At 49.2% G+C, this 19,485-nt stretch overlaps 1 protein-coding gene across 1 annotated transcript in view; it reads left to right on the top strand.

Annotated features, from left to right (window-relative positions):
• Positions 1-19,485, top strand: part of ddr2l (discoidin domain receptor family, member 2, like) — a 48,819-nt gene that overhangs the window by 25,077 nt on the left and 4,257 nt on the right. Inside the window, 12 exon segments of the mRNA XM_080211921.1 lie at positions 527-674; positions 3,855-3,960; positions 4,349-4,535; positions 6,967-7,222; positions 7,618-7,824; positions 8,111-8,134; positions 8,137-8,267; positions 8,869-9,067; positions 11,961-12,205; positions 15,513-15,625; positions 17,011-17,208; positions 18,483-18,717. Coding sequence (XP_080068047.1) covers positions 527-674; positions 3,855-3,960; positions 4,349-4,535; positions 6,967-7,222; positions 7,618-7,824; positions 8,111-8,134; positions 8,137-8,267; positions 8,869-9,067; positions 11,961-12,205; positions 15,513-15,625; positions 17,011-17,208; positions 18,483-18,717 — 2,049 coding nt within the window.

The raw sequence follows: 19,485 nt of genomic DNA, 5'->3' as shown, positions 1-19,485 counted from the left end.
TGGGATCAGGATAATAAACCGTAGAAAATATACAGTGTACAAGGAGGGCATTCAGACCATCGAATCTGCACTGATGCTTAGTGAATCATTGTACACTTAGTGTACAATGCCAGCCAGACTCTATCCCCAGAGCCTTCCCATAGTTAGCTTGCTAATCCCTCTGACATTCACATCTCAGGACACTAAAGGACAATTTAGCTTAGCCATTCAACCTAACTTGCACATCTTTGAACCGTGGGAGGAAACTGGAGCACCTGGAGGAAACCCATGCAAACATGGGGTGAATGTGCAAACTCCACATGCACAGTGACCCAAACTGGGAATCGAACCTGGGTCCCTGGTGCTTTGAGGTAGCAGTGCTAACCACTGTTCCTCCATGCCATCTATAAACTTTGGCCGCATTGGGGACAGGATCAGCATAATAAACTTTGATGAAAAGCCCTGCTTTCTGCAGCTTCAGGCACTTTCATTTCCCTCCCTTTCCCACTTTGCACCCTCTAACCTCTGTCACATCCTCATCCTGCAGATTATTTCTGGAAATGTTAACACTTACGATATAGTTCTGAAAGACCTGCGCCCTCCAATCATTGCTCGCTATGTGCGGGTGATCCCAATGACTGAGCAGCCATCAAGTGTATGTATGCGGCTGGAGCTCTATGGCTGTGTCTGGATCGGTGAGTCCGTCTCCTTCAATATTCCTGGTCTGTGGGTTAAAGTTTGAAGTAGGGAGGCTCATTGAATCATAATAAATTGTGGGTTCATTCTGAGCATTCTGTACCTGTCTCCAGGTTACCTCGGTTTCTAAGTTCTGTGCTTTAGTTTCTGTAGGATTTATAGCAGTGAGAATACAAATATAACAGCACTATTCAAGAAAGGAGGGAAACAGAAAGCAGGAAACTGTAGACCAGTTAGCCTAACATCTGTCATTGGGAAATGCTAGACCAGCTGTCACTGTTCAAACTCTGATGTACTAATAGTACACAACAGGCAGGTTTCTGCACTGCCTGTGCAAACATTCAGCATAGAGTCATAGAGGTTAACAGCATTGGAAACAGGCCCTTCAGCCCAACTTGTCCATGCTGCCTTTTTTTTAACTACTTAGCTAGTCCCAATTGCCCACATTTGGCCCATATCCCTCAATACTCATCTGTGTAACTGTCTAAATGCTTTCTAAAAGACAAAATTGTACCCACCTCTACTACTAACTTTGGCAACTTGTTCCAGACACTCACCACCCTCTGTATCTCTCCCCTCTCACCTTAAACTTATGTCCACTAGTTTTTAGACTCCCCTTCCTTTGAGAAAATAAATCGACTATCGAGCTGATCTGTGCCCCTCCTTATTTTATAGACCTCTATAAGGTCACCCCCAAGTTTCTTACGTTCTAGGGAAATAATTCCCAGTCTATTCAGCCTCTCCTTATAATTCAAACCATCAAGTCCCAGTAACATCCTAGTAAATCTTTTCTGAACTCTTTCTAGTTTAATAATATCCTTTCTATAATAGTGTGACCAGAATTGCACACAGTATTCCAAGTGTGGCCTTGCCAATGTCTTGTATCACTTCAACAAGACACCCCAACTTCTGTGTTCAGTGTTCTAACCAATGAAACCAGGCATGCTGAATGCCTTCTTCACCATTCTGTCCACCTGTGATTCCGCTTTCAAGGAGCTACGAACCTGTACTCCTAAATCTTTTTGTTCTATAACTCTCCCCTACATCCTACCATTAACTGAGTAAGCCCTGCCCTGGTTTGATTGACCAAAATGCATCACCTCTCATTTATCTAAATTAAACACCATTTGTCAGTTCGCTGGCCCAATTAATCAAGATCCTGTTGCAATCCTAGGTCACTGTACGCTGTGCCACCAATCTTGATGTTATCTGCAAACTTACTAACTATGCCTCCTAAATTCTCATCCAAATCGTTAATATAAATGACAAATAACAGTGGACCCAGCACTGATCCCTCAGACACGCTGCTGGTCACAGGCATCCAATTAGAAAAACAACCCTCTACTACCACCCTCTGTCTTCTGTCATCAAGCCAATTTTGTATCCATTTGGCTGCCTTGCCCTGGATCTTTGAGATTTATACATATGTAACAACCTACCATGCGGTACCTTGTCAAAGGCCTTGTTAGAGTCGATGTAGATAACATCACCTGCACTGCCCTCATCTACTTCACTGGTTACCCCTTCAAAAAAGTCAATCAAACTTGAGACATGGTTTTCCACTCTCAAAGCCATGCTGACTGTTCGAAACCCCAGTCCTTGCCTTTCTAAATGCCTGTAATCCTGTCTCTCAAAATACCTTCTAACAACTTACCCACTACAGATTTTAGGCTCACCAGGCTTGTCCCCTGCAGCTCTTCTGAAACAAAGACACAACATTTGCCACCCTCCAATCTTCAGGCAGTCACCTGTTGAATATCTCTTCTAGGGCGCCCACAATTTCCTCCCGAGCCTCCGACAACGGCCTGGGATATACTTCTTCAGGTCCCAGGGATTTATCTACTTTGCGCTTTAAGACTTTCAGCACCTCCTTCTCTTTAATATGTACACTCAAGACATCACTATTTGTTTCACCAAGTTCCCTAACATCCATGCCTTTCTCAACAGTAAATACTGATGAGAAATATTCATTTAGGATCTCAACCACCTCTTGTGGATCCGCATGTAGATGACCTTGTCGATCCTTAACAGGCCTTACTCTCTCCCTTGTTACTCTTTTGCTTTTTATCTATTTATAGAAGCTCTCTGGATTCTCCTTCGCCTTATCTGCCAAAGCACTCTCGTATCCCCTTTTTGCCCTCTTGATTTCTCTTAACTCTTCTCATTTGCCTTCTATACTTGTCAGCGGATCCACTTGATCACAGCTGCCTATGCATGTCATGTGTCTGCTTCCTCTCCTTGACCAGGGCTTCAATATCCCGAGTCATCCAGGGTTCCTTACTTCTACCAGCCTTGCCTTTCGCTCTATAAAAGGAACGTGCTTATCCTGAACCCTGGTTAACACTTTTGAAAGCCTCCCACTTCCCAAATGTCCCTTTGCCTGCTGACAGATTCCCCCAGTCAACTTTTGAAAATTCCTGTCTAATACCATCAAAATTGGCCTTGCCCCAATTTAGAATTTGTAACTTTTGGGCCAGACCTATTGTTCTCCATAGCTATCTTAAAACTAATAAAATTATGGTCACTAGTCCCAACGTGGTCGGTCATTAACACCTGGCCTTCCTTATTTCCCAAGAGGAGGTCAACTTTTGCCCCCTCTGTAGTTGGGCCATCCATATACTGAATGAGAAATTCCTCCTGAATACACAACAAATTTCTCTCCATCCAACCCTCTAATACTGTGGCTGTCCTAGTAAATTTTGGGAAAGTTAGAATCCCTTACTATTACCACCTATTTTTCTTGGAGCTGTCTGTAATCTCCTTACACGTAAGCTGAATTTCCTGTTGCCTGTTTGAGGACCTATAATACAATCCTATCAAAATGATTTCTCTCTTATCTCTTTGTTCAACCCAGTTCGACTGAGTTGTTCGACTCAGTGGGCGAACCTTCAGAAGTATCCACCCTCAGTACTGCCATGATGATGTCCCTAATTAAAAGTGCAACTCCCTCCCCCACCTTACCTCCTGTTCTATTCTTCATATCGCATCTGTACCCTGGAACATTGAGCTGCCCCTTCCTTAAGCCATTGTCCACGTTCTGAGTTCATCTGCCTTGCCCGTCAGGCCTCTTGCATTGAAATAAGTGCAGTTTAATCTAGACTTCCCTTGCTCTTTGCCTTGCTCTTGTTACTGAGCCACCAGCTCCACATGTGGACCTAATTTACTTGTTCTGTGTCTAGACGGCCTGTACTCCTATAGTGGGCCAGTGGGACAGACGATTGGAAAGCCAGGGGCAGCAGTTGTCTACCTCAATGATTCCACGTATGACGGAATCCAGGACTCCAGGTGAGGTTCTTTGTTACAATATTTAAGTGATAATGGAGCATTTTAATCCAATACTGATCAAATTCCAGACATTAGATATGATTTGATAAGATAAAGGTACTGAATGCACTTGTTACCACAGGGGGATTTACTCTGCTAATGTCTGCTTCGTGCAGAGTGAGCATCCCCCTCTACACAGTGGGCTGTGTTGGTTTTGGGTACAGTATTTCTTCTCTCTGACATCAGGGACAGAAGCTTTGGTAAGCAGCCATCACTTACACAGTAAGTGTAAATGTGGCTCCCAGCCAGGTGGCGATGCCCCTCCAGTGGTTAGGTGGAGTGAGGTGTCAGGGTGGGGGTTTTCTTTGGTGTGATCTTGTATTAAGTCTCATTGATGCCACTCCCGCAGGCGCAGTCACGATGGTCTGGGCCAGCTGACAGATGGAGTGCTGGGACTGGATGATTTCACTGAGAGCCATGAGCACCGTGTTTGGCCTGGGTATGATTATGTCGGCTGGAGCAACGACACCTTCACAGCGCAGTACGTGGAGCTGGAGTTCGAGTTCGACCAATGCAGGAACTTCTCTGCCATGAAGGTTGGTGAGCATCAGACTGGTTGCTTGTCAGCCCCTGCCCGCCACAATCTCTGTGCCTCATTACCCAACCCCCCAGGCCAGCTGCCTGTCTCGCTCCTGCCTTTCCTACATTACATCAGTAACGACATTCCCAAGTTCCTTGGGCCATTCTCAGCTGGTAGACGGCCAAAGGGATGTAGGGCAGGATTTTCCAGCCTCAATCGCCCCAAAATCAGAGAATCCCATCAGAAGTCAACAGTGATTCGCCTACTACAATTCCCGTACTGGACAGGACAGCAGAAACCACCCACCACCTCCCCGCACACACACACGTGCGCATGCATCCTGGTGTCTGAGGCTGTAGCTGAAACATTATTTGAGGCCCTTGTGGGTTACCAAACCGAGCGACCATTGGGTGAGAGCATCGCTCGGTCAGAGCAGGATCTGAGTAGCCTGTCTCTCTCTCTCTCCCTCCACTGAAGGGATTGCACCTTGTTGAAGTGCAAGGAAGAGTAAAGGCTTAGAGCTTGACAAAGGTGTGTTCATGAATGTTTGACAGTGCTAGATTGTTTAACCTGTACGTAGTTTTTCTGTAAGATTTCAATCTTGTTTCCTGTCTTCCTGGATGGCCCATTTTTGCCCACTGCTGATGAAAGGTGTATGCACTTGTGATGGACAACAAGACTAAAAGATGAGCAGTGGCTCTCTGATGGGGATGTTTTGACCATTGTAAGGTAGTTTTGTGTTGGGGATTGCAGGCACCAAATGTTTTCAGAATCTGGTTGTCAGATGGGTGAATGAGTTCAGTCTAAGTGAAGATTAGGTGTTCCCAGGCACACCTGGGCAGCAATGTGTATCATCGCTGCTGGGTTCATGCCACCTCAAGTCCCTGCCCCCCTCTTCTCTGAAGTGGCATTACACCCGTACTCCTGCCCCATACTGAACCAGGTCACCAGCTGAGTAGGGGCTCTGGTGCATACTGAAGGGTGCTCCCAAATTTGTTCCTTGGAGCACACCCTCAACAGCACGATTGCTGGCTAGAGGATAGCTGCATTGTCTGATCAGTTCAATTGAATCTCTGCGGGACATCGTTGTTGTGGCTCCAAAGGGGTGCCATCAGCTACATCTTCAGACAATGGCCTTCTCTCCCAGGAGCCAGCCACACACACTGCTTCAAGATGTGAAGAGCACAGCAAGGTTTGGTCATGCCTAGGTGAAGGCAGCCCCCTAGGAACCTGGTTCAAACCGTGCATGATGTTGGTGTTGTGATTATACAAACTGCACATTGATGGAGTGAAAACTCTTGCAGTTGCCAAAGACACCAGGGTGTTGTGAAGGTGTCTTGGCTGCTGCCTGTGTGCAATCAGTTACACCTCTAGAGCGGTCAGTATGACACATCAGTGGGAGGTAAGTATGGTATCAGAGCAGAATACCTGCTCATTCTGACTGGCCTTGTTCAGCCCTCACAAACATGCCATTGTTCACTCCTGTCAGACCTGCTTTTGGGCAGCAAAATTGTGCATTCTGCCATGCCCACCTGTAGGTCTTTATCCAAGATATGTGCCTGACACAGAACTCATGCTCCTGAGGCACTGTGTTGGATCAGGTTCAGAAAGCTAATCCTCTGCCTGTAAACCCTGTAATTGGTGTATTGTTTGCTTTGGCTTATTTATCTCTGCTTGGTTCCCTCCTCCTGCTGATTAGTGAATGACATTCCGTTGTCTTTCTGCAGTTTGACACATTCTTCGCTCTCAACTGAACATTAAAGTTGAATGTAGGCAGGCCAATTCAGCCTTTCCAATACCCCATTGATGTCACTTCCTTGTACAAGACCCCACTCCCAAACCCGGTCAGATTGAATTCAGATTCCTCCCTCTGACTGTGTCTGTCGCTCTCTCTCTTTCTGTTTGGTCTCTGTCTTTATCTCACCCTCTCACTGAAGGCATCTATATGAAAATTAAAGCAAATTACTGCAGATCCTTGAATCTGAAACAAAAACAAAAAATGCTGGAAAATCTCAGCAGGTCTGGCAGTGGAGGAGAGAATAGAGGCAACGTTTTGAGTCTGGATGACCTTTCATCAGAATGTCTCTCCATCTGCCTGCCTCTCTGTTATTGACACTCACTGTTGCAATCTGTCTGCCTCACATGCTCTCCCTCTGTCACTTGCTCTTTATCTTTGTTATCCACTGTTTTTATCCTCCTGGCTATCCATCTCTTTTGCTCTCACTTACTTTCTCTATTTGTCTCTTTCTGTTATACAATTTCACTGTATCTGCTTCCCTCTTTCTCTGTCTAATCTGTGATTTTTGTCTCTGAAGGCGGTGCTCCTTGTTGCCCTCTGTCCTCCCCTCATGCTCACACACCACCTCTCTCTCTGTCCCCTCACTTCCGTCTCCCTTGCCCCCACCCTACTCTCACTCTGTCCCTGACTGACTCTGTCTCTCCCACAGGTGCACTGTAACAATCTGTACACAAAGTCAGTGAAGATATTCCACCAGGTTCAGTGCTCCTTCAAACAGCAGCTGGTGGCGAACTGGGAGCGGGAATGGGTGGGTGTCACGACAGTGATGGATGACAAGAACCCAAGTGCCCGCTTTGTCATGGTGCCCCTGAGGCAGCGGCTGGGTAAGGCAGTCCGTTGCCGGTTCTACTTTGCAGATCGCTGGATGTTGTTCAGTGAGATTTCTTTCCAGTCAACAGTCGTAGGTAAGGAGCCGAGCAGGACCCCGATTGTAACTCGTGTGGGGAAGTTAACATGATGCCAGTTATTTCGCTCTAATTCCAGTCTCACAGGAAGTTTGCGAGGTCCCTTTCAATATGCAGATCAGGATTCAGTGATGTTATCGGACCGGGATTGCAATTTTGGGTGGGGGGGGTGTGGGAATTGTGGAGGGTGTGGGGTGGGAATTGCGGAGGGTGCTGGAGGTCAGAGGGGAGGGTGAAGAGAGCGGAGGGAGGGCATAGAAGGTTGTTGCGGGGGGGGGGGGGGGGGGGGAGTGCAGGAGGTCGGGGTGGGGGGGGGGGGGTTGCGGACGGTTAGGCAGCAGGTCAGGCTGTGACGGCATTGTGCTGCTGTGTGATTTGAATTTGATCTTCGGCAGAAACTGGGGCGACGGGTCCTCTGGAGCACCTTCAGCCATCCCAGAGAGAAGACACTTTGCAAATCCCAGAGGCTCGGAGTACTCCCAGGCTCAATGCTGGCCTCGGTCTCGGCTCAGGACCCAGCCCCACACCAAATGTGACCCTGAAAAACACCCCAACCCCCACACAGGCCCACACTGCCAGCAGCCTTGACACACTCATTCTCGGTAAGCAGCTCCCACATCATTGTTTTGTATCTACTCCCTCCACAGTATCTTCCCCTGCCCCTCGTGCAGCTCCCTCTCTCCATCACCTCCCCTCACTTGGCTCTCACCCCTCCCCTCCAGACTCTGTCTTCACACCACCACCCCGTCCCCCCCAAGCCCCCAAGCTAGCTCTCTCTGCTGTCCCTTCTGCATAATGTGTGGATGTGTTCTCTCTGTGTGTTCAGTTCTGGGAAAGGATTGGACGTGGCTCACAGCTGTACTTGTCTCTCTCTCTCTCTCCCCACAGGAAGCTCTCCTCCTCCCACCATGAGCAGAGACAGGACAATGTCAATGATGGCAATACCTCCATTCTGATTGGTTGTCTGGTGACCATCATCCTCCTCCTCCTCATCATCATCATTGTCATCCTGTGGAGACAGCACTGGAAGAGGATCCTGGAGAAGGTGTGTCATCAACCTTCCACTGTGCTCGTTAACGGGGCCCGGGCACCGCCTCTCACACTGCCCCCCCCCCCCCCCCACTGTTAACGGGGCCTGGCCGCTGGCCCCCTCGCCCCCCATTAACGGGGCCTGGCCGCTGGCCCCCTTGCGCCCCCCCCCCCCATTAACGGGGCCCGGCTGCTGCCCCCCTCGCCCCCCATTAACGGGGCCCAGCTGCCGCCCTCTTGCCCCCCCCCCCCCCCCCCCCCCGCCTCAGTAACGGGGCCTGGCCACTGCTCCTCAGCAGCATGATACTGTTTGTACCCATCACTATCTCTCCCATACTCTCTATCATCTCTTCCCCACCTCATTTTCCGATCCATGTGCCTCCTATTTTTACATTCCCTGTGCCTGCCCACACCTGAATCCCATGTGCCCTTCTCTCCTGTGAGGTGCCTGTTCAGTGGAATTTCCCAGTAACAGCATCCATCCCCATTCTGCTGCAGTTTGAGTTGGCCTCAGTGCCTCAAAGCTTCCTGCTCTGCAGCTGAGTGCTGTGTAAATGGAGTGGGATAGCTGCTTGGTGTGATCTGTGCTGCTCTATTTACTCTGCTTGTTTCCCAAGGCTCCGCGGAGAATCCTGGAGGAGGATGGAACATTGCGCCCATCCCTGTACAGTGACACCATCGCCATTGGCAACCAGACGCAGATATTCCAGACCAACCCTACTTATGAGCGTGTCTTTCCATTTGATCTGGAATACCAGGAACCTGCCAGGCTACTGCGTAAACTTCCAGAACTTTCTCAGAGTGCTGAAGATTCAGGTTGGTACTCTAGAAATTTGGAGTGGGAGCTTGACAGTGGCTGAGCAAATGCAGGGAGCCTACAATCCTTGAATAGGAGGTTGGATGTGCATGTCTGTCTCCCCCCTCCTTCACTCCCTCAATCTCCCCCTCCTTCACTCCTTCAATCTTCCCCTCCACACCCCTCCCCATCTCCACCTTCTTCACTCGCCAATTTCCTTCTTCTTCACCACCCGCCCCATCTGTGCCTTGTTGTTGTGGTGCAGTTTTTGACCATTTGAGTCATTTATTATCCTTGATTGTGGCCACCTCTCTCCCTATCAGTTGTCTTTTTATGGTCAAAGTCCATCCCTAATTATCTTTGGGGAGGTGATGGTGAGCTGCCTTTCTGAACTATTGCAATCCGGGGACATGTCTGATGCTCTTAGGAAGGGAGTTCCAGGGTTTTGACCCAGTGATGATGAAAGAACGAAGATGTATTTCCAAGGCAGGATCACTCACCTGACAAAGAAGCAGCGCTCTGAAAGCTCATGATTCCAAATAAATCTGTTGGACTTTAACCTGGTGTTGTGAGACTTCTTACGAGACAGTATAGTGTGTCTTGGAGGGGAATTTGCAGGTGGTAGTGTTTCCATTCATCTGCTGCCCATGAATATTTAGGTTGTAGAGGTCATGGGTTCGGAAGGTACTGTCGAAGGAACCTTGGTGAGTTACTGAAGTGAATCTTGTAGGTGGTACACACTGCTGCCAATGTGTGTCAGTGATAGAGACAGTGAATGGTTGATGAGGTGCCAGACAAATGATCGTCTTGTCCTGGATCATGTCAGGCTTTAGTGTATTTCTGTGGCTGTCCCATTAAATCTCTGGTCAATGGGTGGCACAGTGGTTAGCACTGCTGCGTCACAGCTCCAGGTAGCCAGGTCCAATTCCGGCCTCAGGTCAGTGTCTGTGTGGAGTTTCCATAAAACCATAGAAAATTACAGCTCAGAACTAGGCCTTTTGGCCCTTCTTGTTTGTGCTGAACCATTTTTTTGCCTAATCCCACTGACCTGCACTTGGACCATATCCCTCCACACCCCTCTCATCCATGAACCCATCCAAGTTTTTCTTAAATGTTAAGTGACCCCGCATTTACCACTTTATCCGGCAGCTCATTCCACACTCCCACCACTCTCTGCGTGAAGAAGCCCCCTCTAATATTCCCTTTAAACTTTTCCCCCTTCACCCTTAACCCACGCCCTCTGGTTTTTTTTCTCCCCTAGCCAGAGTGGAAAAAGCCTGCTTGCATTCACTCTATCTATACCCATCAAAATCTTATACACCTCTTATCAAATCTCCCCTCATTTCCTCTACACTCCAAGGAATAAAGTCCTAACCTATTCAATCTCTCTCCGTAACTCAGCTTCTCAAGTCCCGGCATCATCCTTGTGAACCTTCTCTGCACTCTTTCAACCTTATTTACATCCTTCCTGTAACTAGGTGACCAAAACTGTAGACAATACTCTAAATTCAGCCTCACCAATGCCTTATATGACCTTACCATAACACTCCAACTTTTATACTCGATACTCTGATTTATAAAGGCCGGTGTACCAAAAGCACTCTTTACGATCCTATCCACCTGTGACGTCACTTTTAGGGAATTCTGTACCTGTATTCCCAAATCCCTCTATTCAACTGCACTCTTCAGAGCCACATTCTACTTTGGTTTGTCCTTCCAAAGTGCAATACCTCACATTTGTCTGTGTTAAATTCCACTTGCCATGTTCCATGTTCTCCCCGTATCCTCCCACAGTCTGAAGATGTGCTGTTAGGTTGATTGGCCATGATAAATTGCCCCTTAGTGTCTGGGGGTTAGCGAGGTAAATAACTGAGGTGACAGGAATAGGGATCTGGAAGGATTGTAGTCAGTGCAGACTCAGTGGGTCAAATGGCCTCCTTCTGCACTGCAGGGATTCTGCATATGTCAACACCCGAATTGTGATAATGGGCACTTTAGTAAGGGCAGGGCCATTGAAGGTCAAGGGAAGATGTTTATATTCTCTCTTGCAGAAGATGATCATTGCCTGGCATTTGTGTGATGCAGATATTTATCAGTCCAAACCTGCCTGTGGTGCAGCTCTTGCTGCCTGTAGGAATGGACTGCTTTATTTTCAGAAGCTTACTGAAATGTTACAAAAATTCATCGAGTTTTTTCTGCTATTCTTGCAGTTTAACTCGATGTTTAAATGTAGACTTTTACTGTTTCCCTCAGTAATCATCCAGAATCTTTCACCAAGTCACAGGAGATATTAGACCAGGTGACCAAAAGCTGGGTTCAGCAAGTAGGTTTATAACGATAGCTTAAAGAAGAGGAGAGATGTTGAGAGATTTAGGAAGGGAATTCCATTGCTTACTGTGAACCCAGCTGACGGTGGGATGAAGGATATTGGAGATAGACCAGCAACAAGAATGGGACAGCCACAGGTATCTCTATGGATTGTGGGGCTATAGGATATCACCGAGATAGGGAGGGGTGAAGCCACTGAGGGATTTGAAAACTAAATGAGAACTTAAAAAGTAAGGCATTGCTGGACTGAGAGTCACCATAGATCAGCGAACATGGTGGTGATGAGTGAACGACATTTGAGATAGGATACAGACAACACATTCCACACAGCGCACCCCCCCCTCCCCCCCACCGACTGAAACCCTCCAGTCACAGCCCACCCCTCTCAACGAAACCCTCCAGTCACAGCCCACCATCCGACACACTAACTCTCACATTGAGACTCAATAGCAGAGGGTTGGCTGTGGTTAACTGGAAGGGTAACTGAGTGAGTTGAGAATGATAGAGTTGGGAACTGGTGACTGTTGCATATTTCATCACTGCCTCTCCGTCTGAGCGCTAACTTCCCATGTGTCTCTTTCCCAGCATGCAGTGGGGACTACGCAGAACCTGATCTGACAAAGGCCACTCCACACCAGAGTTTCCAGAGCAGCGTCCCACATTACGCTGAGGCTGATATAGTCAATCTGCAGGGTGTGACTGGGAACAACACATACGCAGTTCCTGCACTCACCGTGGACTCCCTCATTAAGATGGAGCTGGCTGTGGAGGAGATCTCCCGTCATCAGCTGCACTTCAAGGAGATGCTGGGGGAGGGGCAGTTCGGGGAGGTGAGTGTTTTTCACATGACCTCGTTCCTACGCATTGTGTAACTGCACTCGCATTCTGCTCCTGGTCCTAACAAGCTGTTATGAGGGTCCACAAGGCTTTTTGAGGGCAGATATCAGTGTGTAAATCACAGAGGGGGCAGGAGCCTGCACAGCCAGCCAGTTGATCCCTATCCTATTTGGAGTCTGGGGCTGACATATAGAGGACAACTGTCAGTTTGGGGGAGTTGGCCTGAGTGGGAGGGGTTGAGGGGGTTCAGCCAGGGTGTTGTGGGGGGGGGGGGGGGTGGCGCGGGGGCTAGGGGGTTCAGCTTGGGGGGGGGGGAAGTTGGGAGGGTGGTGGGTTCACACTGGGGGGACAGTGGTTTGATCTGGGGGGTCGGGAGATAATGCAGCTTTATAAGACCCTGGTCAGACCCCACTTTGAGTACTGTGCTCAGTTCTAGTAGCCTCATTACAGAAAGGATGTGGAAGCCATAGAAAGGGTGCAGAGGAGATTTATAAGGATGTTACCCGGATTGGGTGGCATACCTTACGAGGATAGGTTGAGAGAGCTCGGCCTTTTCTCCTTGGAGAGACGAAGGAATACGATAAGATGCGAGGAATTGGCGAATGTAGACTGGGGGCACAGATTGGTCGGTAGGACGACTGAGGAACAGTGGAGGATCTTTAAGGAGATCTTCTTCGGTGCTCAGCAGAAATATATTCCAATGGCAAAGAAGGACTGTAGGAGAAGGGATAACCAGCCGTGGTTATCGAAGGAAATAAAGGAGAGTATTAAATTAAAAGCTGATGTGTTTAGAGTGGCTAAAAGTAGTGGGCGAGTAGAAGATTGGGAGAGGTTCAAAAATCAACAAAGAATGACTAAGAAGTTGGTAAAGAAAGGAAGGATAGACTATGAAGCTAAACTAGCACTAAATATAAAAAAGGACAGTAAGAGTTTTTACAAATATATAAAGAGGAGGAGGCTGGCTAGATTGAATGTTGGACCCTTAGAGGATGAGAGGGGGGATTTAGTGGTAGGAGATGAGGAAATGGCTGAGGCCTTAAATAAGTTTTTTGCCTCGGTCTTCACGCAGAAGGATGCGAATAGTTTGCCGGATATTAAAGATAGAAGGATGGTAGGATTTGAGGGACTGAATGCATTTACTGTCACTAGAGAGGTAGTGCTTGATTGACTAGCGGGACTGATGGTGGACAAGTCCCCAGGACCGGATGGAATGCATCCCAGGGTTCTGAAGGAAATGGCAGAGGTGATCGTAGACGCCTTAGTGATTATTTACCAAACTTCGCTGGATTCTGGGGAAGTGCCGGAAGATTGGAAAACGGCTAATGTTACACCGCTGTTTAAAAAAAGTAGCAGGGAATTATAGGCCAGTTAGTTTAACGTCTGTAGTTGGAAAAATGCTTGAATCCATCATCAAAGAGGAAATAGTGAGGCACCTAGAGAAGAACTGTTTGATAGAGCAGACGCAGCACGGATTCGTTAAGGGGAAGTCGTGTTTGACGAATTTATTAGATTTCTATGAGGATGTGACTAGTGCGGTAGACAGAGGGGAACCGGTGGATGTGGTGTTTCTCGATTTTCAGAAGGCGTTTGATAAGGTGCCACACAAAAGGTTGCTTCAGAAGGTTAGGGGGCATGGAGTTGGGGGTAAGGTGTTAGCGTGGATAGAGGATTGGTTGTCTAATAGGCAGAGTGTTGGTATCAATGGGTGCTACTCTGATTGGCGGTTGGTGACTAGTGGAGTGCCGCAGGGATCGGTGCTGGGGCCTCAGCTATTTACCATTTATATAGATGATCTGGAGGAGGGGGCTGAGTGTAGGGTGATGAAATTTGCTGTTGACACGAAGATTGGTGGAACGGCAAATTGTGCGCAGGGTGTGTAAAGTCTACAGAGGGATCTGGATAGGCTGAGCGAGTGGGCGAGGACCTTGGCAGATGGAGTACAATGTTAGCAAGTGTAAGGTTATCCACTTTGGCAGGAGTAATAGTAGGAGGGATTACTATTTAAAGGGCAAAAAGGTGCAGCATGCTACAGTGCAGAGGGACCTGGGGGTCCTTGTGCATGAGTTGCAAAAACCCAGTCTGCAGGTGCAGCAGGTGATCAAGAAGGTGAATGGAATGTTGGCCTTTATAGCGAGGGGGATAGAATATAAAAGCAGGAAGGTCTTGCTGCAACTGTACAGGATGCTGGTGAGGCCGCAGCTGGAGTACTGTGTGCAGTTTTGGGTCGCCGCACTTGCGTAAGGATATTTTGGCCTTGGGGGGAGTGCAGAGGAGGTTCACTAGGCTGATACGGGAGATGAGGGAGTTAGACTATGAAGAGAGACTAAATAGACTGGGTCTATACTTGTTGGAGTTTAGAAGGATGAGGGGGGATCTTATAGAGACGTATAAGATAATGAAAGGGATGGATAGGGTAGAGGTAGAGAGATTCTTCCCGCTCAGAAAGGACAGCAGGACTAGAGGGCACAGCCTCAAGATAAGGCGGGGGGGGGGGGAATGCAGTTTAGAACAGAGTTGAGGAGGAACTTCTTCACTCAAAGGGTGGTGAATCTTTAGAATTCTCTGCCCGTTGAAGTGGTGGAGGCTGCCTCGCTAAATATATTTAAGACACGGGTAGATAGGTTTTTGACAGACAAGGGGATTAAGGGTTATGGGGAGAAAGTGGGAAAGTGGAACTGAGCCACTTCAGATCAGCCATGATCTTATTGAATGGCGGGGCAGGCTCGAAGGGCTAGATGGCCTACTCCTGCTCCTATTTCTTATGTTCTTAAGGACTTTGAGGGGTGACCTGATAGAAGTGTATAAGATGTTGAGAGGTATAGATCGGGTGGATTCTCAGGCTTTTTCCCCAGGGCTGAAATAGCTGCTACAAGAGGACACAGGTTTAAGGTGCTGGGGAGTAGGTAAAGAGGAGATGTCAGGGGTAAGTTTTTTACTGAGGGTGGTGGGTGCATGGAATCGGCTGCCGTCGGTGGTGGTGGAGGCGGATTCGATGGCGGATTCGATAGCGTCTTCTAAGAGACTTTTGGATAAGTACATGGGACTTAATAGGATTGAGGGTTATAGGTAAGTCTATTAGGTAGGGACAGGTTTGGTGCAACTTGTGGGTCGAAGGGCCTGTTTGTGCTGTAGTTTTTCTATATTTCTATGTTTTCTAGTTCGGGGTAGGGGGAGTTTGAGGGGTCTGGGTGGAGTGGGCCTGGTCTGGGGAGGGGGGATGGTTTTAGGGGTCAGTCCAGAAGCATGCTGCGTCTATCACGTTGACTGATAGTGAGTGATGAAGCTGTGCTCCTTCTCCAGGTCCACTTGTGTGAAGCGGCGAGTCTGCAACCCGACTTCCTCCTCAATACAGGACAACGGCCAGTCTTGGTGGCTGTGAAGATGCTGAGGTCAGACGCCACAACAAATGCCCGGTAGGTGCTGCTTATCCTTCAACCTGCAACGTGTTGGAATTGGCTGAGTAAAAACGGCGGGGGTGTCAGGAACGTGCACAGCCAGCTGATCCCTATCCTATCAGGAGTCTGGGGTAAACGTACAGAGGACAGCTGTCAGTTTGGGAGGGATGAAATGATCACAGGTGGAGAGATTTGGGTTTTGGGAGTTCTCCTGGACTGTCAGAAAAGGATTGATGGGCTGGATCCCTTTTTCTGTGGCTGAGGGATGACCTAATAGAAGTGTTTAAAATTCTGAGAGGTTTTGATAGGATGGATAGTGAGAGAATGTCCCCTCTTGTGGGGAGCAGCATAGCTAGAAGCCGTCAATGTAGGATAGTCCCTAAGAAATCCAATCGGGAATTCAGAAGAAGCTTTTTTACCCGGGGAGGGGGCGGGGGCTGGTTCCCGCGGGGAGGGGGCGGGGGCGCGGGGCTGGTTCCCGCGGGGAGGGGGCGCGGGGCTGGCTCCCGCGGGGAGGGGGCGGGGGCGCGGGGCTGGTTCCCGCGGGGAGGGGGCGGGGGCGCGGGGCTGGTTCCCGCGGGGAGGGGGCGGGGGCGCGGGGCTGGTTCCCGCGGGGCGGGGGCGCGGGGCGCGGGGCTGGCTCCCGCGGGGAGGGGGCGGGGGCGCGGGGCTGGCTCCCGCGGGGAGGGGGCGGGGGCGCGGGGCTGGCTCCCGCGGGGAGGGGGCGGGGGCGCGGGGCTGGCTCCCGCGGGGAGGGGGCGGGGGCGCGGGGCTGGTTCCCGCGGGGAGGGGGCGGGGGCGCGGGGCGGGCTCCTGCAGGGAGTGGGCGGGGGCACGGGGCGGGGCTGGCTCGCGCGGGGAGTTGGGCGGGGGAGTGGGCGGGGGCTGGCTCCTGCAGGGAGTGGGCGGGGGCGGGCTCCCGCGGGGAGTGGGCGGGGGCGCGGGGCTGGTTCCCGCGGGGAGGGGGCGGGGGCGCGGGGCTGGTTCCCGCGGGGCGGGGGCGCGGGGCGGGCTCCTGCGGGGAGTGGGCGGGGGCACGGGGCGGGCTCGCGCGGGGAGTTGGGGGGGTGGAATCCAGACAAGTAACTGAGGGAGACAGGAATAGTGAGTTACAATGTTAGGTTTAGATGAGAAAAGATGGAGGAGGCTGAAATGGAGCACAGACTCTGGCATGAACTGCTTGGGCTGAATGGCCTGTTTCTGTGCCACATAATCTCTCTAATCCTACATAATGATTGAGCGTGGCACACTGCGCTACCACATGGTCAGTATAATTGACACCTCCTCACAGCCAGATGATTGAAGGCAACAGAGGGAATGTCATGATGGACGATGTGCTATATCAGAGAGGGAATGGATACCAGAGTTCCTGGTTATAACCAATCCCTGTCCGTCCTTTCCAGGAATAACTTCCTCAAAGAGATGAAGATTATGTCACGGCTGAAGGACCCGAATATTATCCGGCTTCTTGGTGTCTGTACCCGTGATGACCCACTCTGCATGGTCACCGAGTACATGGAGAATGGGGACCTCAACCAGTTCCTGAGCCAGCGGGAGCTGGAGAGCCACTTTACTTTGGCAAAGAACATCCCTAGTGTCAGGTAGGAGTAAACCACCAGGGACAGCATACTATACTGCAGCCATTGGGAGGAAGGTGATGATAGAAGAGACGATGTAGTACACAAAAGAAGTGTATTTCTACAGCAAGGTGTTTCACAGTATATTTGAAGTGGGGTAATGAAGGAAATGCAAGAAACAATCTGTGTACAGCACGATCCCATGACAGAATGAGCAAGGCCCAATTAATCTGCCTTTTGGTGACATTGTTTGAGGTTTAAATATTGCTTGGACAGGCTGCTCCTCTTAAAAACAGAGCCACGAGATTCACCCCAAAGGGAAGGTGAGACCTCGATTTAATGTCCTGTCTTCAGTCCTGCGCTGGAGCGTCCTCCTGAGGCAATAGAACTAGACAGTGTCACCTGTCAGTGGTCCCTTGCACTGTTATCACAGGGTCTAGAATAGTTTATTAATCAGATGTACAGAACTACTTCACTATATTAAAAGAACTGAAAAACTGCAGAGAATCCTGCAGGTATACAGCCAGGGGTGGGGGTGTAGCTGAATGGAACCCAGGACATACCTTTCATTTCTGATGAAGATTGGAAAGAGAGGTACCAAAAGCACAGCAACAAGTACAAACAACTACTTGTAGCTGTATCTGGTATAGACACGGAAGCAGTAATGTCAGATTGTACTCACATTTTAACCTATAAAATGACAGCACATTGAAGACCTTAGTAATATCCTTCCACTGGTTTTGAGATTTGTGTAAGAAATTGAGACTTTTTTGTGAGAGTTATAAGAAAAATCATTGTGTTATCCTGGTTAATGGTTAGCACTGCTGCCTCACAGCATTGGGGACCCAGGTTCGATTCCAGCCTTGGGTCATTGTATGTGTGAAGTTTGCACCTTCTTGGGTTTCCTCTGGGTGCTCCGGTTTCCTCCCACACTCCAAAGATGTGTGAATTAGGTGGATTGGCCATACTAAATTGACAGTGTCAGGGGGATTAGCAGGGTAAATATATGGGGTTAGAGGATAGGACCAGGGTAGGATTGTGCAGGCTAGATGAGGTGAATGGCTTCTTTCTGCACTGTAGGGACTCTATTCTATTCTAGATGATTTCTGTTTTTCCTAATGCTCAAGCTTGTATTGGAAGTAAAGTGTTTCTTGATTCAACCCTGTAACAGCATGTAAGGACGATGGGATATATGACCAAGTGAGGCTCAGCTATCCCCTGGCAGTTCTGTGCTGCTTGGCTAGCCTTGTGCCCTTGGCTCAGCCTGTTCACTCTCTCTCCTTTCTCCCCTTGCCTAGCTACCAGTCTCTCCTGCACATGATGGCCCAGGTCGCCTCTGGCATGAGATATCTCTCCTCGCTCAATGTCGTACACCGGGACCTCGCAACACGCAACTGCCTGGTGGGAAACCGCTGTACCATCAAGATAGCCGACTTTGGCATGAGCCGCAACCTGTACAGCGGTGACTATTACCGGATCCAGGGCCGTGCCGTGCTGCCCATCCGCTGGATGGCATGGGAAAGTATTCTGCTGGTGAGTGCCAGCCTGTAATCAGCCACACCCCCCTCTCCACCCTATATTTACTGTAGTGATTATCACACCAGAAAGCCTACCATGGTTCATGTCAGAAGAGTATTCACTCAAAAGCTGATGTGCTAAAGGCAGGAATATTAGTAAATTAATCAAAAGCTTGGTCAAAGAGAAGAAAGAAGTGGAAAAAGAGGTAGAGAGAAAAGAGCTTTTGGGAGGGAATTCCAGAGCTTGGGGTCCAGTCAGGCTGCCAATGGTGGAGTAATGGAAATTGGAGGATATGAATGAGGCTGGTCCTGGGAGTGCACACATCATCAATAGTCACAGGTCAGGTGCCTGAAGATTGGAGGGTTGCAGGGAAAAGCCTGGGAACTACAGGCCAGTGAGCCTCACATCTGTGGTGGATAAGTTGTTGGAAGGTATTTTGAAGACAGGATCTACAGACATTTAGAGATGCAAAGACTGATTAGGGACAGTCAGCATTTCTTTGTGAGTGGAAAATCATGTCTCACAAATTTAATTGAGGTTTTTGAAAGGGTAACCAAGAAGGTAGATGAGGGCAGTGCAGTTGATGTTGTCTACATGGACTTTAGCAAGGCCTTTGACAAGGTATCGCATGGTAGGTTGTTGCATAAGGTTAAATCACATGGGATCCAGTGTGAGGTAGCTAAGTGGATACAAAATTGGCTTCTTGACAGGAGCCAGAGGGTGGTTGTAGAGAGTTGTTTTACGAACTGGAGGCTTGTGACCAGCAGTGTGCTGTGTCCGTGG

This window comes from Carcharhinus amblyrhynchos, chromosome 25 (assembly GCF_965287045.1).
Source record: "Carcharhinus amblyrhynchos chromosome 25, sCarAmb.v2.hapA, whole genome shotgun sequence".
Lineage (NCBI taxonomy): Eukaryota > Metazoa > Chordata > Chondrichthyes > Carcharhiniformes > Carcharhinidae > Carcharhinus > Carcharhinus amblyrhynchos.
Note: the sequence above shows the minus strand (reverse complement) of the source record. Positions and strands in the feature narration are given on the sequence as shown.